The 24,011-nt window shown below is 40.5% G+C and overlaps 1 protein-coding gene across 2 annotated transcripts in view; it reads right to left on the reverse strand.

The window, feature by feature from the left end:
- Nucleotides 1–24,011, reverse strand: part of slc12a1 (solute carrier family 12 member 1) — a 133,887-nt gene that overhangs the window by 6,580 nt on the left and 103,296 nt on the right. For both annotated transcript variants that reach the window (XM_043680183.1, XM_043680182.1), the window contains exons 21-23: nucleotides 16,878–17,000; nucleotides 13,595–13,706; nucleotides 1,367–1,453 (exon numbers count right to left, since the gene is read on the reverse strand). In XM_043680183.1, the coding sequence (XP_043536118.1) occupies nucleotides 1,367–1,453; nucleotides 13,595–13,706; nucleotides 16,878–17,000 (322 nt within the window). The remainder of the gene's footprint in view (nucleotides 1–1,366; nucleotides 1,454–13,594; nucleotides 13,707–16,877; nucleotides 17,001–24,011) is intronic.

Genomic DNA, 24,011 nt, shown 5'->3' on the forward strand with positions numbered 1-24,011 from the left:
TCCTTTCTGGCTACCTTATAACTCTCAATCGCCCCAATTGAACCTTCACGCCTCATCTTTACATAGGTCGCCCTCTTCCATTTAACAAGGGATTCCTATTCCTTATTAAACCACGGCTCCCTCACACGACCCTTTCCTCCCTGCCTGACAGGTACATACTTATCAAGGACACTCAATAGTTGCTCCTTGAACAAGCTCCACATATCAATTATGCCCATGCCTTGAAGCTTACTTTTCCAAGCCACACATCCTAAGTCATGCCTCACTGCATCATAATTTCCCTGACCCCAGCTATAACTCTTGCCCTGTAGTGCACACTTATCCCTCTCCATCACTAGAGTTGTGAGCTGCATTTTGGAAATACAAATCAGGACAGGACTTAATGGTAAGGTTCTGGAGAATGTTGCTGAACAAAGATCTTGCAGTGCAGGTTCATAGATCCTTGAAAGTAGAGTCACAGGTAGATAGGATAGTGAAGACGACATTCAGTATGCTTTTCTTTATTGGTCAGAGCATTGAGTATAGGGGTTGAGAGGTCATGTTGCAGCTGTACAGGACATTGGCTAGGCCATTACTGGAATACTGTGTACAATTCTGGTCTCCCTCCTATCAGAAGGATGTTGTGAAACATGAAAAGGTTCAGAAAAGATTTACAAGGATGTTGCCAGGTTTGGAGGGTTTGAGATATTGGAACAGGGGCTGTTTTTCCTGAAGTGTTAAAGGCTGAGGGGTGACCTTATGGAGGTTTATAAAATCATGAGATATGGATAGGGTAAATAGATAAGGTCTTTTCCCTGGGGTGGGGGAGTCCAGAACTAGAGGGCATAGATTTAAGGTGAGAGCGGAAAGACTTAAGAGGGACCTAAGGGGCAATGTTTTCACACAGAACGTGGTGCGTGTATGGAATTGGCTGCCAGAGGAAGTGGAGGAGTCTGGCACAATAACAACATTTAAAAGGCATTTGGATGGATGTGTTTACGAAGGGTTTAGAGGGACATGGGCCAAACGCTGGCAAATGGGACAAGATTAATTTAGGAGATCTGGTCGGCATGGATGAGTTGGACCAAAGAGTCAGTTTCCGTGGTATATGAATAGGAAGGGTTCCGAGAGATATGAGTTACGTACTGTAAAATAGGGCTAGATTAGGTTAGGATGAGTTAGACTGAAGAGTCTGTTTCTGTGCTGTAATCTCCATGACTTTCAGTTCACGTCTGTGGGATGTGACAAGGATCCCCTTACCAACCCCATCAATGATTGACCGAGATCAATATTAACAATCCATGCTGCTTCAGGTTGTCTACAAAGCTCTGGAATCTCAATTTTACAGTTACAGGTTACTAAAGAAACCAATTCAGCCTCTGCCTACCTTTCTTTGCTTGGTTTCATGTGAATATCTCCAATGACCTTGATGTCAGCACACTGAATCCTGAACTTGCCGAGAAGTGCAGCCATTCTGTACAGAAGCAAGAAGAACAGTGCAATGTTAACCACTTTCAAAATTGTTTTAATTTATATACCGGATAAACAGTGGTAGAATTGGGCAGTTTAATCTAACAACGCTGTTGATGCTGATCCTCCATTTAAGAAGTAATCTTACGTGCGTGCTCACTGGTGAACTTACTCTCACTACTGTTCAACATCCTTCCTATGGCGTAGGTCTCAAAAGTTGCAAAGCATTCCATTATATATCATTTTTCATATTTATATCTTTACAGAAATTGAAGTATTCTATTAATGTTTCTTATGGTCCTATCACTCAAACTGCTGCTTTTAATATCCTGAACTGCCAAGTCATTCTGTGCATTGTAGCTCAGTGATTAGCACTGCTTTCTACCAGCACCAGGGACCCAGGTTCAATTCCACCCTCAGAAGACTGTCTATGTGAAGTTTGCACATTCTCCCAGTGTCTGTGTGGGTTTCCTCCAGGTGCTCCGGTTTACTCCCATAGTCTAAGGATATGCAGGTTAGTGGACTGGCCATGCTTAATTGCCCAGGGATTTGTAGGTTAGATAGATTAGCCACGAGAAATGTGGGGTTATGGGGGGGGGGGCGAGAGGGAGGATGCTCTTCAGGACAGACGGTGTGGATTTGTTGAGCCAAATAGTCCGTTTCCACACTGTTGGGATTCTACGAATTTTCCATTTTACCTAAACTATCCAATTATTATTTTTATTTCTCTACTGCGACAATTAAAGCCAGAACACTAGAGGGAGCACTTCCCACAGTGACCAGCTTTAGAAAATGCAAGATAGGAAGGCAAACATATAAATAGACAACTATCCTCATTATAATATTCACTGGAGATTTTGTCGGAGTTCAAACACTCCGCTTTTACTCCATACTTACGTTCCTTCTCAGCAGATCTTCCCAATGAGCTTACAGTTTCCTAACTAAATACAACAAACTTTGTTTTAACAAGCACTGTAGAGTCGCAGAGATATACAGCACAGAAACAGACAATTCAATCCAACTCGTCCATACCAACCAGATATCCTAAATAAATCTAGTTCCATTTGCCAGCATTTGGCCCATATCTGTCTAAATGCTTTATATTCATACGCCCATCCAAATGCCTTTAAGTGTTGTAATTGTACCAGTCAGCACCACTTCCTCTGGCATGGACACCCTCTGCATGAACACATTGCTCCTTAGATTCATTTTAAATCTTTCCCCTCTCACCTTAAACCTCTGCCCTCTAGTTCTGGGCTTCCCCATCTCAGGGAAAAGACCTTGGCTATTCACCCTATCCATGACCCTCATAAACCTCTATAACATTAGATCAGATTAGATTCCCTACAGTATGGAAACAGGCCCTTCGCCCCAACTAGTCCACACCGATCCTCCGAAGAGTAACCCACCCAGACCCATTCCCCTGCCCTGTGTTTACCCGTGACTAATGCATCTAACACTATGGGCAATTTAAAATGGCTAATTCAGCTGACCTGCACATCCTTTGGATTGAGAGAGGAAACCCACACAGACACGGAGAGAATGTGCAAACTCCACGCAGACAGTCGCCCAAAGCTGGAATCGAACCTGGGTCCTGTCGCCGTGAGGCAGCAGTGCTAACCACTGAGCCACCGAGGCACCCTCAGTCTCTGATGCTCCAGGGAAAATAGTCCCAGTCTATTCAGCCTCTTCCTGTAGCCCAAACATTCCAATCCTAGCAATATCCTTGTAAATCTTTTCTGAACTCTTTCAAGTTTCACAACATGACCTCCCAACTCCTATACTCAATGCTCTGACCAATAAAGGTAAGCACACCAAACACCTTCACTATCCTATCAAACCATGACTCCACTTTCAAGGAACTACAAACCTGCACTCCAAGGTCTTTCTTCAGCAACACTCCCCAGGACCTTACCAAAAGTGTAACAGTCCTACCCTGATTTGCCTTTCCAAAATGCAGCACCTCACATTTATCTAAATTAAACTCCATCTGCCACTTTTCGGCCCATCTGATCAAGGTCTCATTGGACTCCAAGGTAACATTCATCACTGTCCACTACACCTCCAATTTTGGTGTAATCTGCAAACTTACTAACTAGACCTCCGGTGTTCACATCCAAATCATTTTTATAAATGACGAAAAGCAATGGACCCAGCACTGATTGTTGCTGCACACTGCTGGTCTCAGGCCTCCAATCTGAAAAGCAACCCTTGGTCTTATACCTTCCAATCTATTGTGTATCCAAATACAGGTCTTTCTGCTATAATGCTCATTTCTTTAACGTAAATTCGTTGTAGTGCGATTGATGAACTGGGGACACTTTCTAAAGTGCAAACATTTAAACCGTGTGTTGGCTGTAATGTGATTACACTGCCAACACTAAGCCCGGTTTCTAAAGAGCGCTTTCTCTCTAACACCGGTTTCCACAAGAATGCAACTACTGGGTTAGAGAACTATCTGTAGCTAGTTCTCCCTCTATTCAGTGTGATCTAACCTTGCTAAACAGTCTACCATGAAGAACCTTGTTGAATGCTTTAATGAAGTCCATATAGATAATGTCCACTGCTCTGCCCTTATCAATCCTCTTTAGTTCTTCAAAAAACTCAAGTCAGTGAGATGCAATTTCCCATGCATAAAGCCACGTTGGCCATCCCCAACAGTCCCTACCTTTCCAAACAGACGTGAAATATTATCCTTCAGGATTTCCACCAATAACCTGCCTACCACAGATGTCAGGCTCACTGGTCTATAGTTCCCTAGTTTTTACTTACCGCCTTTCTACTATAGTGGCACCACGTTAGCCAACCTCCAGGCTTCCAGCACCTCACCTGTGACGATCGATGATACAAACATCTCACCAAGGGGTCCGGCAATCACCTCCCTAGCTTCCTACAGAGTTCTAGCGTGCACCTGATCATATCCACCTTCATGCTTTTTAAGACATGTGGCATTTTCTCCTCTGTAATTCGTCAGGTATAGACCGCAGACATCGAGTGAATCCTTAGAAGAGTATAAAGGCAGTAGGAGTATACTTGAGGGAAATCCGGAGGGCAAAAAGGGGACATGAGATAGCTTTGGCAAATAGGGTTAACGAGAATCCAAAGAGATCCTACAAATACATTACGAACAAAAGGGTAACTAGGGAGAGGATAGGGCCCCTCATTTTTCAAGATGCCCCCCATTTTTCAAGATGTTGCTATTTATTTCCCATGTTCTCTATCTTCCATATCCTTCTCCACGGTAAACTATGATGCAAACTACCCGTTTGGTATCTCTCCATCTCCTGTGGTTCCACACATAGGTGGCCTTGTTGATGTTCGAGAGGTCCTATTCACTCCCTAGTTACCCTTTTGTCCTTAATGTATTTACAGAATCTCTTTGGATTCTCCTTAACCCTACTTACCAAAACTATCTCATGTCCCCTTTTTTCCCTCCTGATTTCCCTAGAATAAACTCCTACTGCCTTTATTCACTTGATCTCTGCTGTCGATACCAGACGTATGCTTCCTTCTTTTTCTTGACCTATCTCTATCACAGTCAGGCAGCATCCCAGAAGCAGGAGAGTTGACGTCCAAGGCGTAAAGCTTTCATCTTTAAGTACATTAAAATGAAGAACATGCCAAAGCTGACAACAGGTCCCTGAGAGAACAAGGCTGGGAAAATAAGGTGGAAACCAAGTAAGGGAATTGACTAAGTAATTTACATAAATCTTCACTGACAGCATTCCAATATTGTCAAATAATCCAGGGGCAAAATGAGAGGAAATGCATCCAATCTATCACAAGAGAAAAAAACCCCAGAGAAATTAATGCAGCTAAAGTCAATAAGTCCTTAGGCGTGATTGGATGTGTTATAGGATAATAAAGTAAGTAATTGCAGAGGTAGTGGATGCACTGATAGCAATCTTTCAAGATTCCTTAGATTCTGGAAAAGTCTCAGGATAGGAAAACTGCCAATATGTAGGACTAATTCAGAAAGGAAAGGATATAAAAACTAGTACTTTCATAACGTGACAGTTGCGTTCCTCTGCATCTGTGATAGATAAAATTGCGCTATGGAAAATCGCACTGTAGAAGATAGGTACAGAAGATAGTTATACATGTTCAGTAGAAAGTTTGCATTATCCAAACAGTGTCCAGAATTCTTCAATCATGTTATAGCCAATTCATGTTGATGAAACACACGATATACCAGAACAACCTGAAACTGTAGGCTAGTTAGATTAATGTCTGATAATTGAAAAGTGTGAGAGTCTAATATAAAGAACATAATAGACTACAGGTATTTAGATATACACAAGATGATCAAGCAGGGTCAGCATGGCTTCTGGAAGGGGAAATCATGCCTGACAAATTTATTAGAAATATTTTAGGTAACAAGCAGATAGATAAAGGGAAAAACATTGGTCAGTGTATTTAATATAAAAAGTCTTCTGAAAATCTAAATAGGTACTACTCATTATGCTACTTATTAAGAGCCCATGTGGCTCGAGTGGGATATTAGCGTGAATAGAGGATCAGCTAACTAATTGAAGACAGAGCTGGGATAAAGGGTGGGCATTTTCAGGATGCCAACCTCTAACTTATAATAATGCCACAGGGGATCAGTGCTGGGGTCATAATTATTTACAGTATATATTAATAACTTGGATGAGGAAAGTTATGTATGACAGCCAAGTTTGTGGATGACAAAAATAGATTGGAAGGCGAATGCGGAGGATGACAAAATGTCTGCAAGGAGTTACTGATAAATTAGGCAAATGGGCAAAAGGTTGGCATATGGAATATAACATGGGAAAATGTGAAGTTCTGCACTTTGGCAAAAAAAAGTAGAGGAGCTGAATGAACTTAAATCAAGAAAGACTGCAGAAAGTGACAGACCTCATGCACGACTCACATAAAACTAGCATACAACCTCAGCAGGTAATAGGAAGGCAAATGAAATGTTGGCCTTTATTTCAAAGGGAATAAAGTATAAAAATAGGGAGATCTTGCTAAAACTATTCAAGGCACTAGTCAGACTACAGCTGGACTATTTTAAATTGTTTGGGCCCCTTATCCTGAAAGAAGATAGACTGGCATTGAAGTAGACTGGAGAATATTCACTAGGCTGATCAGGGTATGGAGGGGCCATTTGATGACTCGGGTTCACCTATATCCATTGGAATTTAGAAGAATGCAATACCATCTTATTGAGACAAAGATACTCAGAACATGACAGGTTGATGTAGAAGGGTTGTTTCCCCTTAAGGGAGAGTTTAGACCCAGAGGGCATAATCCCAGAATAAGGGATTGCATTATTTAAAATAGAGATGAGGAGGAATTTCTTCTCAGATTTGAGAATCTACGGAATTTGTTTTTGCTGCAGAGGCTGGATCATTAAGTATATTCAAGGTTGAGAGAGAGATTCCATTAGTTAGTAATGGAATCAAGGCAGAAAAATGGAGTTGAAAGTGATCAGATCAGTGGTGATTTCATTAAGTGGTGAAGCACATGCAATGAGCTGAATGGCTTACTTCCGTTCCTCTGTCTTATGGTCTTATCATGCTTCAGTTTCATAGTAGACAAACATTAAATTTCTAACATAGTGCTCCAGTTTTTATCAAATACTTTAAAGTGTGGTGCTATGGCTGTCCGTGACTGGGTGGCACAAAATGGTTGACAACTGCCCCTGACAAGTTCTGCAGAACATGGCTGACAGTAGTTAGAGCATGTGGGAAAATATTTGCTTAATGTAGCCTCAGCAAGTAGGACAATAGCAGCTCTGTAAGAATCAAGGTTACTGGCTGAGATTGAATGTGCAGCTGCAATTGCTTACATAGGTAAGAACATCATACACTAAGAATTACTTAATCAATTTGTTACAATATCAAGAGTAAGTTTTAATTCACATTCTTCAGATAATCATAGATACAGCTTCTGAAGTAGTGATAGATCCACATATATCCAAAAAATATCACCAAAAGATTCAAACCAGTTTCAAGCAATAGAGATGCCCCCCCCCTTAATCATTAAAGTTTGTGAAAACATCATGACCGTGGCTGGACTGGCAGCCTGACCATACATTTAAAGATGCTGGACCAGAAAGCCAATCACAGAGGGGAAACCTGATGCCGCTGACCATCACCACCACCTCCACCCTACCCAAAACTAAGTCTTAACTATATACAATCTGAAGACTTTGTGTGCCTTACTGCTAAGAAAATCTGAGGCTGCAACGAAGTTGCACCAAAATAAAGTTGTACCTGAATCTACCACCAGACTCGGACTCTCATTTGAAAATAAGATCTAACAAGTGGTCAGGCAAATGAGACTTCAGCAACACAACTTACTATCAATTTTTGAACAAGTTGCTTCTTCAAATTATATTCTCTCATATTCCAACTTCACAGCCAAAAGCTAGGCCCTCCCTCACCTTGCCAAACACTTACCAGTCCTGCAATTATCCTTTCATTAACTTTAATCAAGCAATTTCAAAATCATTTGTTTCTCAAGGCTCTCCTTTTTCAAAATATTTTTTCCGCCCATTAAATTGATATTATTTAAAAGTCCTCTATTCACGTGCTACTCCTTGGTGTTTCAAAGCCACAGTAAAAAGCTCAACTTCAGCCTCTGTTCCCTAGTGCCACCCAATGTCTAAACTCCTCATCTGTCTTCAGCATGGAGGGTAATTGGTAGGTAATGATATTGTCACTGGACTAGGAAAGCAGAGGTATAGGCAAATTCTGTGGGATCTTGAGTTTTAACCCCCAGAGAAAGTTGACTTCAATAAAATCTGCAATTAAATGTTAGCCCAATTATGACCATGTAACCATTACCGATTGTTGTTAAAAACCCATCTGTGTACATTCATCCCCTCGAGGGAAGGAAATCTGCTTTTCTTACCGCCTTTGCATACATACAGGGACTCTTGATGGCCCTGGCCTAGACAGCCAAAAAAAAAAAAGCTAAGGGTATGGGAACAAATGCAGGCTTTCCTAGTAATATCCACATCCCATACAAGCCTACAAAATGTTGTGGCCTTCCAGGTGCATGCTCATGTACTACCTCTATAGACCGAACTGCATTGCTGGGGGTCCACAGCCCAGATGACTATGAAATCACTAACAATATTTGCTGGCTCTACAATACCACTGGCATCCCTCCTTTCATACATCAAACCACTGTCAATCAAGTGCCATCCTTCCCCATGACCCACCTCAGTGGGAGTGCCTTCCATGGGTTTATTTTCAAATGTCAAAAGCACATGCTACCATTGATTTAATATCCACTGAAATACCCTGGGCTTCCTTCAATTCATAAACACAATCTAGCTTCCACACGGTCATTAGTTGAATCTATTCAGACCTGAAAGTGGAGGTCTTAAAGGAAATTTATGGAGATGTTGTCTGCACCAGAGAGTTTTAGTTATGAAGACAGACTGGGGTTGAGAGTTGGCAGGGGGAGGCGGGAATATATGATCGAATTGTTTAAAATTATCAGATGCATAGACAGGGGAGACAGGTTTATGATAAGGGGCAGGATGTGAGGAAACCTCCACCCACAGGCAGGTGGGAATCTGGAGCTCAGCACATACAAGGCACAAACCTTCAAAAACATTGAAAGCAGCATTTAGGTATGCACTTGTGATGCCAAGGCATTTAGGCTATAAGCCAAGTGCTGGAAAATGGAATTAGAATAGCTAGAAGGTTGTTTCGACTGACACACACAATAAGCCAAGGGCCCTTTTCTGTACTATAGATATCTATCCATCTATAAATAACATCTAATGTTGTCTTCTAACATTCTACAACTTCACAAAAACCCTGGAAAACGAGTGTGATTATCATCTGCCGTGTGAAGGGAGAAATAATGATACTGTTCACAACTAGTTTTTGCTCATCAGCTTCCTTCTCTCCACAAAGCTTTGACTTCCTGTAGGCAACCTTTAGTACCATACATTCAGCTTAGATCATTCAGGACAAAGTAGTTCAATTGACTGACACCCTATCCACCATCTTGAATGTTTATTCCCACCACCACTTATGCACAGCAGCAGCAGAGTACACCATCTACAAAGGTGAACTGAAGGGACTCACTAAGGCTCTTGTGGCTCCATCTTTCAAAACTGGTCACTCTAGAAGGTTAAGGGCAACAGATACATGGGAACACCACCTCCTGCAAGTTCCCCTCCAATCCATTCACCATCCTGACTTAGAAATATCCTTCACTGTCACTGGGTCAAAATCATGGAATGCTTTTCCTAACACAAGGACTGCAGCACATCACCACCTTCTCCAGGGCAATCAGGGAGGAGGAAAAATTGTTGGCCTTACAAATAACTTCCACATCCCATGAACAAATAATAAAAATAAATTATAGTGCTTATCCCCAAACAGTGAGCATCAAGGTGCTTAGCGCTTTTGGCACTGAGCACAACCCAAGCTGGGTTAGGTTCCTTAAATCGATAAACCATTTTTGACAGGAGTAACTAGAATCTTGAGACAGAAATCCCTGGCAGATTTTCTTCCCCCTTATCCAAAGCTAATTGTAATATTCCAACTGTTGAATTCATGAAACCATCCTTGTCTCCAAAGTTATTATTAACTTACTGTACCACTCAGGTACTCATTCATTCACGGAATTTCCTGTATAAATTACATTGAAAAGGAAACATATTTGCCACTTCTCTTGTAATCAGGCATTCTTTTAGCCAGCATTTCAGAATGTGCCAGATATTCTGTCTTATATCCCTAACAACAAGGCAAGGAGATAGATGCCAGTGAGTGACATGGTCACAAATAATGACAAGAAGATGTTACCTGAAGGTGTAGAGGGTAAAGCTGCAAAACCATTCACAGGAATTTCTTTGGGCTGTAGATAATACAGGAGTCAGAATGCTATTATAGGGGAAGCTAGAAATAGTTGTGCAACAGCAAGAAGAGTACAACTCTAGTAAAGGAATAATTAAAGAATGTGCTAGAATGACTTGGCCTGAGGCCCACCTGACTTTAAATATTATTTACATCAGTGTGGAGCTGCCAGACATTTGTCTTGACCAAGACAACGCACTAGTAAAGTGCTTTTGAATTTGGGGTTGCTGTGGCTTAAGAATAATTCTGCAACTCCTGGTTCCAACTTTGGCAAAGTGCTTTTTAAAAGGCAGACCTAATTGGTGGCATGATGCAATGATCTAGCTATAAGATACACAGGGCTTTTCGAATTTACCCTCCCTGGATGTGCACGGGAAGAGATTATTTTCTAATCTCTTTCTGTGCAAGGAAAAATATTTTGGTAAACTGGGTGGCTGAGGGCCCCCCTGGACTTTCGAATTAGCACAGATTAATCTTGGAATGTTTCCCCTTGACTTCCTTACAAATATGGTGCACCAAAAGACCGCATTATTCCATAAAATATGGCAGCCCTTCTTGAATTACATAAATACAGATATTTCGGCTATCCTAACAAGGGCTTTTATTTAATTGAGATTACGAACTTGGCTGGTCAGGGGCCCCTTGGGAGAGGAATCCCGCACGAATACGGGTTTTGTTACATTTGATGTTAACACATTCCGAACATGTATCTCACTACCCAATTTCTGTGTTATCCGTCGGGTTTTTTTCTCTTCTTTGAATAATGTAAGAGACTTAATTATACACTCTGGTTAGTTGTAGGTTAGATTAGTAGTTAGTTGAGTTTTATTTTTTTTTTGTTTGATAAATTTTGGTTATTATTTAAGATTTAATTGCATATCAATGTTTATACTTGAGGTTTTTTTTTGTAAGCTTGTAAAAATGTTAAATTTTCAATAAACATCTATAAAAAAAAAAGATACACATAGAACTGTTTATTTTTGGGAGAAACCAGTTAAGTAATGGAGGCACATAGACATTCTCCTCTTAAATTTTTATCCAGTCATGGAACATGGGCATCACTGGCCAGCCAGCATTTTTATTGCGTATCCCTAGTTGCCCACCAGTTGGTGGTGAACTGTTTGTGACCATGCTGTTTGATCTTGATAAAGGTGGCATGAAAAGCAGCCAGTTTGAGGAGAATCCCCTGAACACCATGGGAGAAAGAGAGAGATTTTGAACACCAGCTGCTCCTCAACAGGGAGAATAAAGGGCACCTTCCAGAATAAGCTACTGAGTACTGAACCAAGCCACCAAGAACAACAAACTGCACAGCCACACAAGTGAAAGAAAGCAGCCCACAATCACTCCCAAGGGTTTCTGCTCTGCCCACGCGTAGAAGCAACCTCCAAGTATACAACAGCAGTAGCCATCACTGCTGTTGAAGCTGAATTCAGGTTTTCAAATCTTTCAATCCAGAAAAGGGAATCTGCAAGCAAACAAGGCCTGCAAGAATAGTACAGACTTATTTTTATATTTAACTAAAGTTATTTTAAACCTGTGTATTTGTATTTTAGTTAATACATCTCTCACATTTGACTTAAGTACATTGAAGGAGGAATGAAAAGATTTAGGAATGAAATTCTAGAACTGAGGACAGTTGGACATATGGCAGCAATTGGTTGAGCAATTCATAATATGGATCCAAGATGGCAGGACTAAAGAAGCACAGAAGTCTGAGGGTTAGGGATGGAATGAGACCACAGGAACATTTAAAAATGGAGAAGTTACCAAGACAGAAGTCATCAAGTATAGAGGTGATGGATAATAAGTTTAGATCTATGCATGAGAGATTCAAACAACTTTAAATTGTATTCAGGTTTTACAAGTTAGGAAGCCAGCCAAGGGACTACTGGTATAATGCAAAATGAAAGATAACAACGCGATGGAAGGAGGTTTCAGAAGTTGGACAGAGGCCATTTGCAATATCAGATAATGTTACACAGAGGTAAAAGCTGGTGGTGGTTTTTAAAGCGCTCACCTGGATGAAAGCTCATTTTAGGCTCAAATATAATATCAGGTTGCCTGTGATAGGAAGAGGTTAGAGCCAATGGTCAAGGAAGAGAGTTTTGCAGTGAAAGACAATAGTTTTATTCTACCTAATATTCAATTGGAAATTTCTGCTCATCCAGTACAGGATAGAGAAGCAGAAACAAATTACAGACAGTGTAGCAGCAAGGAAGGTAACATCAAGTTATTAGAGAAACTGGGATTATTCTCAGGGCATAAGAGTAAGGAGAACTTTGGCAGAAATGTTCCAATTATAGATTTTATTTTTTCAAGATAAAAGAACTTCCAACTGGCAGGATTGTCAGTAACCATAGTGCACCAATTTAAGGTAATTGGTAAAAAATTGAGGTCAACTCAGCAAGTTATAATCTAAAACACAGAACCTGGAAAAGATGATAGAAACAGATTCAAGTCACTTTCAAATTAAATTGGAATTGTTTTTCCATTTCAAGAAAATATTGAGAGAATGTGAAAAAAAAACGATGCCATAAGGGCGGCACGATGGCATAATGGTTAGCACTGCTACCTCACAGCACCAGGGTCCCAGGTTCGATTCCAGCCTCGGGAGACTGTGCAAACTCCATACAGACATTCTCCCAGTGTCAGTGGGGGTTTCCTGCGGGTGGTCTCGTTTCCTCCCACAGTCCAAAGATGTGCAGGTCAGGTGAATTGGCCATGCTAAATTGCCAATTGTGTTAGATGCATTAGTCAGAGGGAAATGGGTCTGGGTGGGTTATTCTTTGGAGGGTTGGTGTGGACTGGTTGGGACGAAGGGCCTGTTTCCACACTGTAGGGAATCTAATAATAACACACTGAGATCAATTGAATAGTTCAAAGAGATGGAACACGATGGGCTGAGTGACTTCCTCGTGCTCTTATGATTCTAGGCTACTTCAAATTCACTCAAAAGGGAAAGGCTATAGAATTCTTTTAGTACCCAATGTGCACTCAAATAATCTATATAAATATATGGGTGTGTATTTCTGGATGTGTATGTTACCATGAAGCACTCTGCCAGGAAGTTCAGTGATTTTGGTCGATGAATTTCTGCCTCCCTCTTTCTAAAATACTGAAGTGTGATTTTCAAACATTTGAGCTAAACTTTGTGATCAGTACTTTTACTCATATTCATAAATATTCACCACAAAAAAGCTTGTTAAGTTTGAAAAACCAATGAAAGTGCCAACATCTGATAAAATCTTGCACATTTTAAATCATTTGGAAAGTTATTAAACAAAACTTACGCTCGTTTCTCCTCATTAATACTGTCCAACTTCCCTCCAATGAAGATACGTAATTTACAGTCACACCATTTTTTGCGAATAGTTAACAGATAGGGAATGAGAATAGTTAAACCTAATTAAAGTAATGATATCAGGATTAATGCTCCTTTAAGTGATAAGCTGAAACTGAACGCAAGATTATAAATTTTAATACAAGTTTTATTTTCATAAATAAGCATTGAAATCTTTTAGGATTTCTAGAAATAATATTGAATCATAGTCATGGAGTCAGAGATGTATAGCGCGGAAACAGACCGAAAGGTCCAACTTGTTCACGCCGACCAGATATCCCAACCCAATCTAGTCCCACATCTCTCCAAACCCTTCTTATTCATATACCCAACCAAATGCCTCTTAAATGTTGTAATTGTACCAGCCTTTACCACTTCCTCTGGCGGCTCATTCCATACATGTACCACCCTCTGTGTGAAAACATTGCCCCTGAGGTCTCTTTTATATCTTTCCCCTCACCCTAAACCTATGCCCTCTAGTTCTGGACTCCTCCACCCCAGGGAAAAGACTTTGCCTGTTTATCCTATCCATGCCCCTCATGATGTTATAAACCTCTATAAAGATCACCCCTCAGCCTCCAAAGCTCCAGGGAAAACAGCCCCAGGCTGTTCAACCTCTACTTATAGCTCAAATTCTCCAACCCTGGCAACATCCTTGTAAATCTTTTCTGAACCCTTTCATATTTCACAACATCCTTCCGATAGGAAAGAGACCAGAACTGCACACAATATTCCAACAGTGGCCTAACCAATGTCATGCACAGCCGCAGCATGACCCTCCCAACTCCTGTACTCAATAGTCTGACCAATACAGGAAAGCATACCAAATGCCTTCTTCATTATCCAATCTACCTGGAACTCCACTTTCAAAGAGCTATGAACTTGCATTCCAAGGTCTTTTTGTTCAGCAACACTCACTAGGACCTTACCATTAAGTGTACAAGTCCTGCTAAGATTTGCTTTCCCAAAATGCAGCAGCTCGCATTTATCAAAATTGAACTCCATCTGCCACTTCTCAGCCCAATGGCCCATCTTATCAAGATCCTGTTGTAATCTAAGGTGATTTTCGCTGTCCAATTTTGGTGTCATCTGCAAACTTACCCACCATCGACGTCAAGCTCACTGGTCTATAGTTCCCTGACTTGTCCTTATCACCTTTTTAAACAGTGGCACCACGTTAGCCAACATCTACTCTTCCGGCACCTCACCTGTGACTATCAATGATACAAATATCTCACTAAGAGGCCCAGCAATCATTTCCCTAGTTTCCCACAGAGCTATAATTCCACTTGAGACCAAACATCAATTGCCAATACCCACAAACGGTTATCAAAAAATTTTAAAATATTCCTAACTGTTTATGATCATGCCAGATTAGAGTAGTGCTGGAAAAGCACAGCTGGTCAGGCAACATCCGAGGAGTAGGAAGATCGATGTTTCAGGCAAAAGCCCTTCAACCTCAGTTTGAAGCAGTTTTGAGGCAAAAGTATTACTAATGCAGAATTGAAGGGACAACATCACCCATTAACTCCCTCACTCCATCATCCATCCCAATTAAATTTGGGACAGGAAGGCCTGTGTACCATCCCAGAGTGAATTGTGGCTTAAGTTCTTCGTCCCACTGCCACTATCCCTGCAGCAGGGAGGAGGCTTGCCATGCAATAAACAAACCTTAGGCTGTCCAGCTGTGGGCTCCCTCAAGAGATCACTCAAACAAAAGCACTCAATGCTTGATAAAGCGACCCCAGCATTTTAAGAACAGGAGTATCACTGAAAGCCACTCCTTCTGTCTTGACCTCACTCCTGCCATTACTCACCCATGCTTCAGTCCCTCCTTCATTCAAAGCCTCAGTTGTAATGTGGTTCTGGCAGTAGCCAACTCTGCTGACAACAAAAGATGTAGGGGAAAACTGCTGCTAGTTTGTCAACTGCATGGCACATTTAATTTGGCCACCCTCAAAGAAGGCATGAGGTCCCATCAGCCCTGCAGGCAGCAGCCAAAATCCCACTGCTTCCATTAAATTCAGCCCATTGGTTAAAGTGCCACTCCAGACACTTGAGCACATGATCTGAGGTGCCATATCACTTTGCATTGCTGTCAAACCTGCTGTGTTTTGAAGGAGACATTGTAACATAGCGCTGAGTTCTTAACGGACATGGAAAGACTGCATGGCACTATTTGAGGAAGAACAGGAAAATTCTCCTCGCATCCTGATCAAAATGTCTCCCTTAGCCAGCAGATGGTATGGTCCCTTTTTTCCTGTGGGGGAGGCTGGTTTGTACAAACTCATTCGTACATTTCAGCATACATTACCTCAAAAAATGCTTCACTGGTTACAAAAGGTTTTGGGTCATCCTGGGTAATAAAAAGGGGTTATAACATCACAAGATATGAGAGCAGAATTAAGGCAATTTGGCTAATTGAGTCTGCTCAGCCATTCAATCATGGTAAATACGTTTTTTTTAAAACCCCATTCTCCTGCCTTCTCCCCAGAACCCTTACCATTCAAGATCTATCTCTGTCTTAAATACACTTAATGACTTGGTTTCCACAGGCTTCTATGACAGTGAGTTCCACAGATTAACTACCCTCTGACTGAAGGAATTCCACCTCATATCAGTCCTAGGGTTGCCCCTTCTCTCTGAGACAGTGCCCTAAGGTCCTAGTTTCTCCTACTAATCAAAACATTTTCTTCATGTCCACTCCATCCAGGCCACTCAGTATTCTGTAAATTTCAATGAGATCACCCTTCCTCATTCTTTTAAGTTCCACTAAGTACAGACCCAGAGTGCTCAACTACTCCTCATATGACAAGTCCCTCTTCATCCCTGGGATCATTCTCGTAAACCTTCTCTGGACACTTTGTCACACCACCCCTACCTCCAAGAACAGCACAACTGCCTGAGTTACAGGTCCAAAACTGCTCACAATATTCCAAATGCGGTCATACCAGAGTCTTATGCATCTCAGTAGTACATCTCTGCTCTTGTATTCTAGCCCTCTTGAAGCGAATTTGAACATTACATTTGCCTTCATAACTGCCAACTGAACCTACATGTTAACCTTAAGAGAATCCTTAACTAGGATTCGCAAGTACCTCTGTTTCAGAATTCTGAAGCTTTTACCCACTCAGAAAATATGTTATATTAATACATTTAAAAACTGTGTTATCAATCTTCTAACATAGTGAGAAGGCATAAAACTTCAACTTTTTGTAGAATATGCTTCATACCTCCATCATCAAACAGCCACCATACATCTATTGTGCCTTTTCCCTGATTCATTTGGAACTGAGTACTAGCTTCCAGTAGGCGTTGATTAAAATCTGCAGCATGACCAGCACTGATTTTAAAGTCTAAATACAAAGAGAGAAGTTATTGTAACTGTAAAGCCAAAATAATTAGTTTCCAAGGAACAGGGAACAATTCAGCAACCTAAACCACTGTCAGATTAGAACAAAGTCTTTAAATGATGCTTACCATACATAAAGTGCCACACAATTGTGTACATGCCTGGACTTCTGTTCACCAATCTATCCCAGCATAACACCATCCCAACACCTGCTCCAGAGATGGGTAATAACATCTCCGGACAGGTTGTTTAGGGAAAAAAACACCATCCCAAATCTGAGAAACAGGGTCACATATTACAGTTCTCATTCCATCAACATTTGTGGCTTTCTGTGCATGTCCTTAACTTTTAATCTCGGATGCTGTTATCTATTACCTTGAAGTGGTACAGTTTGTGTTTCCATACCATTTTTTAAAAATAAATTTTGTACAACATCCTCTAGGTTCACCTCATCATGTGATGTTGGGGAGCTCCCTGAATCTAAGCCAAAATGCTGAAGCAAAGTTAACATGCGCCACTGTCATGCTTCAGCAAAATACATCAATTGTTCGCAACCAGAAAAACACAGTCACACGTCTATGTATCTTGAGCTCGAATTTAACTGATATAAAGTCATCAGGATATATGAAATAAAATAGTTTAAAAACTTGTGAATCGGAGCAAGCACTATTAAACACATTTATCTATTGAGTTTTAGTCTGTTGCCAGGCAAAGCACATTTGTCATAATGAGGCAGTGCCTATTTTAGGAAGACAGGAACACGAGTAAGCCATTCGGTTTCTTCAGCCTGTTCCACTTTCAACGCCATCATGGCTGATCTGAGGCCTAACTCTATATTCCTGCCTTTGGCCCATACCCCTTAAAACTTTTGGTAAGCAAAACTATATCTAAGATTTAAAGTTAACAATTGATCCAGCAACTACTGCTATATGTAGAATAGATCTAAACATCAACCGCCCTTTGTGTGTAGAAATATTTCCTAACATCTCTCCTGAACAGTCTGCTCCTAATTCTCAGCCTATATTCCCTAGTTCTAGAATTCCCAAACAGTGGAAATAGGGTAGGTAAAGATAAGCTATCTTTTTGTGTAATATCTTGAAGGCTTCAATCAGATCATCCCATAATCTTTTCAATTCTAGAATTTACCTGGTCTGCAATGCTGTGTCATCAGCAAATTTGGATATCTGACTGTGTTATATATTATCCAAGTTGTTAATAAATCATGTGAATAATTGAGGCCCTAACACATATCGTTGTGAAACCTCACTGGCTTTCAAATTGAAACCAAACGGGATGTTGGTGCAGCTGGTTGGCCTAATTGCTCATTATGGCTCCACAAAAACAAGTATTAAAAACTTTTAGTCATCTCAACATGGGGATGGATGGGTTAAAGAGCTATCTCTTTTTACTTTGTGCAAGACTTCTTTTGAAAAGCTTGTTTTGAACCCTTCTAACAGAATTGGCACTTTGGGAAAAACATCAAGACATGTTGAATGTGGTCTTTTGATGCAATGCCTCCTACAAAGATTGCTCCAATACTGTGTGTGTGCACAATGACAATTGCACAGGCAAAATGCGACTTCCTGCTATGCTCAAGAAAACAGCCTTCTCTAAGAATTTCATGGAATCTAGGGACCAATGTAAATGAGGAACTAGAAGATATTACTCTCAGTAATTAGTACCAGAGAAATTAATAGGATTTAAAATTATGTAAATCTCTGGACCTCTGTATAATCTATATCTCACAGTGTCGAAAGTGGTGGCAGCAGAGATTGTAGATGCATTGGTGGTCAGCTTCAAGGATTCCAAATGATTCTGGAATGTTTCCTCCAGATTCTAAGGTGAAAAATATAACCCAATTTAAGGAAGGAGGAATAGAGTAAATGGGGAACTACATATCCATTACCCCTACATCAAGCCAACAGGAAACTACTAGAACATATATTAAAGAATGCGATAATAGTACTTTTAGAAACTAACAGTCGGATTGAACAGAATCAAGAGGGATTTATGATAGGGAAATCATATTTGCCATATCTGTTGGAGTTTTGAGGATAGAACTAGCAGAGTAGAAATGGAGGAACTGGTAGATGTAGTATATTTAGACAAGCAGCAGGCTTTCAGTAAGATGTCACACAAAAGGTTAGTAAACAAGATTAAAGTTTATGGGATGGGGGCAGGGGGAAATCATTCAGGCATGGACTGAGAATGTGTTAAACAGAAAGCAGTGTAAAGGGATAAATGGGTCATGTTCAAGTTTACAGATTGTGATTAGTGAGGTACCTCACTGTCTGTATTTGAACCCCAGCTATATGCAGTCAATATCAGTGTTTTGGATATGGGATTAAATGCAATTTTCCAACTCGGTCTATGACACAGATTTGGGTTGGAGTGGGAGTTGCAAGAAGCATGCAGACTTGCTTCATTTTGACATGGGGAGGCAAAGCAAGTGAGCAAAAATATGTCAAGATTAAATACAACGTGGATAAATGCAAAGTTAATACTTTCATAATGTGAACAGTAATTAAGTGGTGACAGCCAGGAATGTACTTGAAGTATTGGATGTCATATTGCAATTATATAAACTATTGGTGTGAGAACAGAGTACAGTGTGCCATTTTGAACTCCTTACTTGAGGACAGATACAGTTACCATAAGAAGAATGCACCAAACTGAGGATTTATCTAATACTCCTTGTGGCATTTACGCGTCTACTAACTCAAGTTTTCTAGCATTGTCTTAACTCAACTTTAATCTTCAACCATCCACTGTGCCACCTGTTCCGTGCCTATATATTATGTTTTTTGTACCACTTCAAAAGTAGTAGAATTAAAGTACAGAAAAGTCCCTCCAATCCATCGACAAAAAAAAAATAAATCTACACTAGTTCCTCTTTCTAACACTTGGTCCACAGCCTTGAATGTTATGACATTTCAAGTGCTCATTCAAGTACTTTTTACAACGGTTGTGAGGTTTCTCACCTTTACAATCCTCCCAGCCAGTGCATTCCAAATTTCCATCTCTTTGAAATTTTTTTCCTCAAATCCTCTCTAAACCTTGAAATTATGCCCCCTTGTTACTGACTCTAAAAAAAAAGTATGTGATGTGCTTGGGGGGATATCCCATAGTTATAAGGTGTTACATCCTTCATTTTACTCTTCAGCAGCTGTCATTTACTAATTGACTGTGGTAAGGAATCACAGGTTGTATCAGCATGACAGTGGTTAATACTAACTGTCTAAAAACAAAAAAAAAAAAGCACATTATCTATCAGTGCACAACTACAACTCTTATAGTTAACAGACTCATCCATGAAACATTCTTTATACATTTAAGGGCATCAATGTTGCTAGCGATGTCAAATGTTATGACCCATTTCTATTTACCTTTGGGAACCCACCTTCTTGAACGGTTGCAGTCTATGAAGGTAAGTAAAGTATTGAGTGCTGTTAGGAAGGGAATTCCAGGATTTTGATCCAGCTACGATAAAGGATAGGTGATACAATACCATGTGGAGATGATGTATGGCTTGGAGGGGAACTTGCAGATGGTGGTATCCTATGCATCTGCTGCTCGTTCTTAGTTGAGATCATAGTTGTCAAAGGAGTTTTGACAACAAGCAGCAGGCTTTCAGTAAGATGTCACACAAAAGGTTAGTAAACAAGATTAAAGTTTATGGGATGGGGGCAGGGGGAAATCATTCAGGCATGGACTGAGAATGTGTTAAATGTGTTGTCAAAGGAGTTTTGTCAAAGGAGTTTTGTGGAACTGCTGCAATGCAGCTTGTAGATGGTACAATGTATTATGGTGAAGTAAGTAAATGTTGAAGGTGGTGGATGTCTATGAAGGTAAGTAAAGTATTGAGTGCTGTTAGGAAGGGAATTCCAGGATTTTGATCCAGCTACGATAAGGGATAGGTGATACAATACCATGTGGAGATGATGTATGGCTTGGACGGGAACTTGCAGATGGTGGTATCCCTATGCATCTGCTGCTCGTTCTTAGTTGAGATCATAGGCTTGTACAGTGTTGTCAAAGGAGTTTTGTGGAACTGCTGCAATGCAGCTTGTAGATGGTACAATGTATTATGGTGAAGTAAGTAAATGTTGAAGGTGGTGGATGGATGCCAATCTAATGAGATGCTTTGTCTTGGGTGATGTTCAACTTGGAGAAGTTGATCATAGTTGCACTCAGCCAGGCAAATGCAGAATATTCTGTTACATTCCTGACTTATGCACTCTCAATGGGGAATTACTGGTGGGTGGCAAGGGGACGGCTCATTGGTTAGCACTGCTGCTCACAGTGCCGGGGACCCAGGTTCAATTCCAGCCTTGGGCTCTATGGAGGTGGTACATTCTCCCAGTGTCTATGCTGGTTTCCTCTGGATGCTCCGGTTTCCTCCCGTAATCCAAAGATATGCAGGTTAGATGAATTGCCCATGCTAAATTGCCCATAGGGTCCAAGGATATGTAGGCTAGGTGCATTAGTCAGAGGTAAATGTAGAGTAATAGGGTAGTGGAACAGGTCTGGATGGGATATTCTGTAGTGGGTCGGTGTGGACTGTAGGGATTCTATGAACTCTTAGCTCTGATTTGCTTTCACCGAAGTTTCTGGTCAATGGTACCCAGGATGTTGATCATGGGAGATTCATCAGTGGTAATGTCATGAATGTCAATACAGTCAGTTAAATGCTCCTCAGTGACCATGAGAGAACTGAAGTGGCAAGTACCGAAAATGATCAAATATGATTAATTTTCTTAATTCCTAATTCATGGACTTGAGACACAGTTAAATCAAGAGATGAGACCATTTATTTTGATTTAAAGCCAATTTTGACTTCAAAAACATTTAGTTATTAATTTATTACAGCATCATCCCAACAATTGAGAATCAGAATCACGCAACAGGAAATAATGAAACACCCAAATAATTTTTCTCACAAAAGCAACTGCAGAATTACTTACAATTACTCACCTGTTGTTAGAAAGTCTAATAAAAGCACCCACAGCAAACAAAAGACAAAATTCAGCTGGGGTCTCAAAACATCACTTACAGGGGATGTGTACTATTAGGTGGAACCCAAATCATTTTATAATAAGATCTGTCCATCCTACATCAAATTACTGCTTGGAGTGGGATGGGCTAGGCTTCTGAACCATCCTGGGTATTGAATCACCAATAAGCTAGGCAGGACGAAATGGAGATCCAATTTAGTTCCTACATTGACCTCTACAAAGTCCCAAAACTTTTGCAAGCAGTTTTTTTTTAAAACTCTAAAGAGCTTTATACACTGCCAATAACTAGGTAACAAATCCAATTATGTATGGCAATAGAATAAGTACATCTTCTTCCCTTCCAAAGGCAAATAACCTGATCAAAATGCAGACTTACAATACTCCCTTACTCCAAAGTGACTTCTTTCCTCCCCAAGTAAATATGTTTTCTACTGCATATTGTCTTACAATACACTTGATTTTCCATTATCAGTTCTTCAGGTTTTCATGGAATTAATATTCACTTTGTATTTGTTAAAATATTTCTCAATATTCTTATCATGTTTTTATCTTTCTCTCATAAACTAATAAGGAGTGGAAGATTAAAATAAGACATACTTTGCATTTTTTAAAATATTCTGTCCAATTTCCTGGCTTGCATAATTATATTTTTAAACTTTTAATTTGGTACTATTTTTCTAGTTAACCATGGATGGTAAACTTCTCTGGGAACCTTTCTTACTTGTTAGAATGCATCTATTCTGTGTATGCTGAACTAAGTCTTTAAATATCGGTTACTGCAACTTTATTGATATATCTTCTAATTTGCTTACTTAAGCCAGTTCTGCTGTCATGCCCTAATAATTCTCCATAAGTTTAAAAAAAGTCTGAGATCCCCTCCTGTCTCCCTCAAACTAAATGCAAAATTCAATTGTATTACTTCACTTTCACTATGGGGTCATTCGTCAATCAAGTTTATTTGTACACCATCAGGTTTGGTTATAGCCTATACCCTGGTTGGCTCTAGATCACAATGAACATAGAACAGTACAGCACAGAACAGGCCCTTCAGCCCACGATGTTGTGCCGACCATTGATCCTCATGTATGCACCCTCAAATTTCTATGACCATATGTATGTCGAGGAGTCTCTTAAATGTCCCCAATGACCCTGCCTCCACAACTGCTGCTGGCAACGCATTCCATGCTCTCAGAACTCTCTGTATAAAGAACCCGCCTCTGACATCCCCTCTATACTTTCCTCCAAACAGCTTAAAGCTATGACCCCTCGTGTTAGTCATTTCTGCCCTGGGAAATAGAGTCGATAGCCAGAGACTATCTATGCCTCTCATTACCTTGTATACCTCAATTAGGACGCCTCTTCTCCTCCTTTTCTCCAATGAAAAAAGTCCGAGCTCAGTCAACCTCTCCTTATAAGCCCTCCACTCCAGGCAGCATCCTGGTAAACCTCCTCTGAATGCGCTCCAAAGCATCCACATCTTTCTTATAATAGGGCGACCAGAACTGGACGCAGTATTCCAAGTGCGGTCTAACCAAAGTTTTATAAAGCTGCAACAAGCTCTCAACTCTTAAACTCAATCCCCCTGTTAATGAAGGCCAAAACACCATATGCTTTCTTAACAACCCTGTCCACTTGGATAGCCATTTTAAGGGATCTATGTACCTGCACACCAAGATCCCTCTGTTGCTCCATACTGCCAAGAATCCTATCCTTAATCCTGTACTCAGCTTTCAAATTCGACCTTCCAAAATGCATCATCTCGCATTTATCCAGGTTGAAATCCATAAACAGCAGTTCTGCTGCTGTTGTTGGCCCACAGTGAGGCAGAAGTTGCAGGGTCAAGAGGGCTGATTGTGTTGTTGTATTTTCTGGTGCATTGGTAAATGTAATGTGGTTCATCCAGTTTCATTCCTTTGTTGAGACTGTGCGATGATTAATACAATGCGTGATTGGGTGTGCCACTGTCAGGAATGCAACTTTTTAAAAAGGATTTTGTGATT

Source organism: Chiloscyllium plagiosum, chromosome 40 (assembly GCF_004010195.1).
Source record: "Chiloscyllium plagiosum isolate BGI_BamShark_2017 chromosome 40, ASM401019v2, whole genome shotgun sequence".
In the NCBI taxonomy this organism is placed as follows: domain Eukaryota; kingdom Metazoa; phylum Chordata; class Chondrichthyes; order Orectolobiformes; family Hemiscylliidae; genus Chiloscyllium; species Chiloscyllium plagiosum.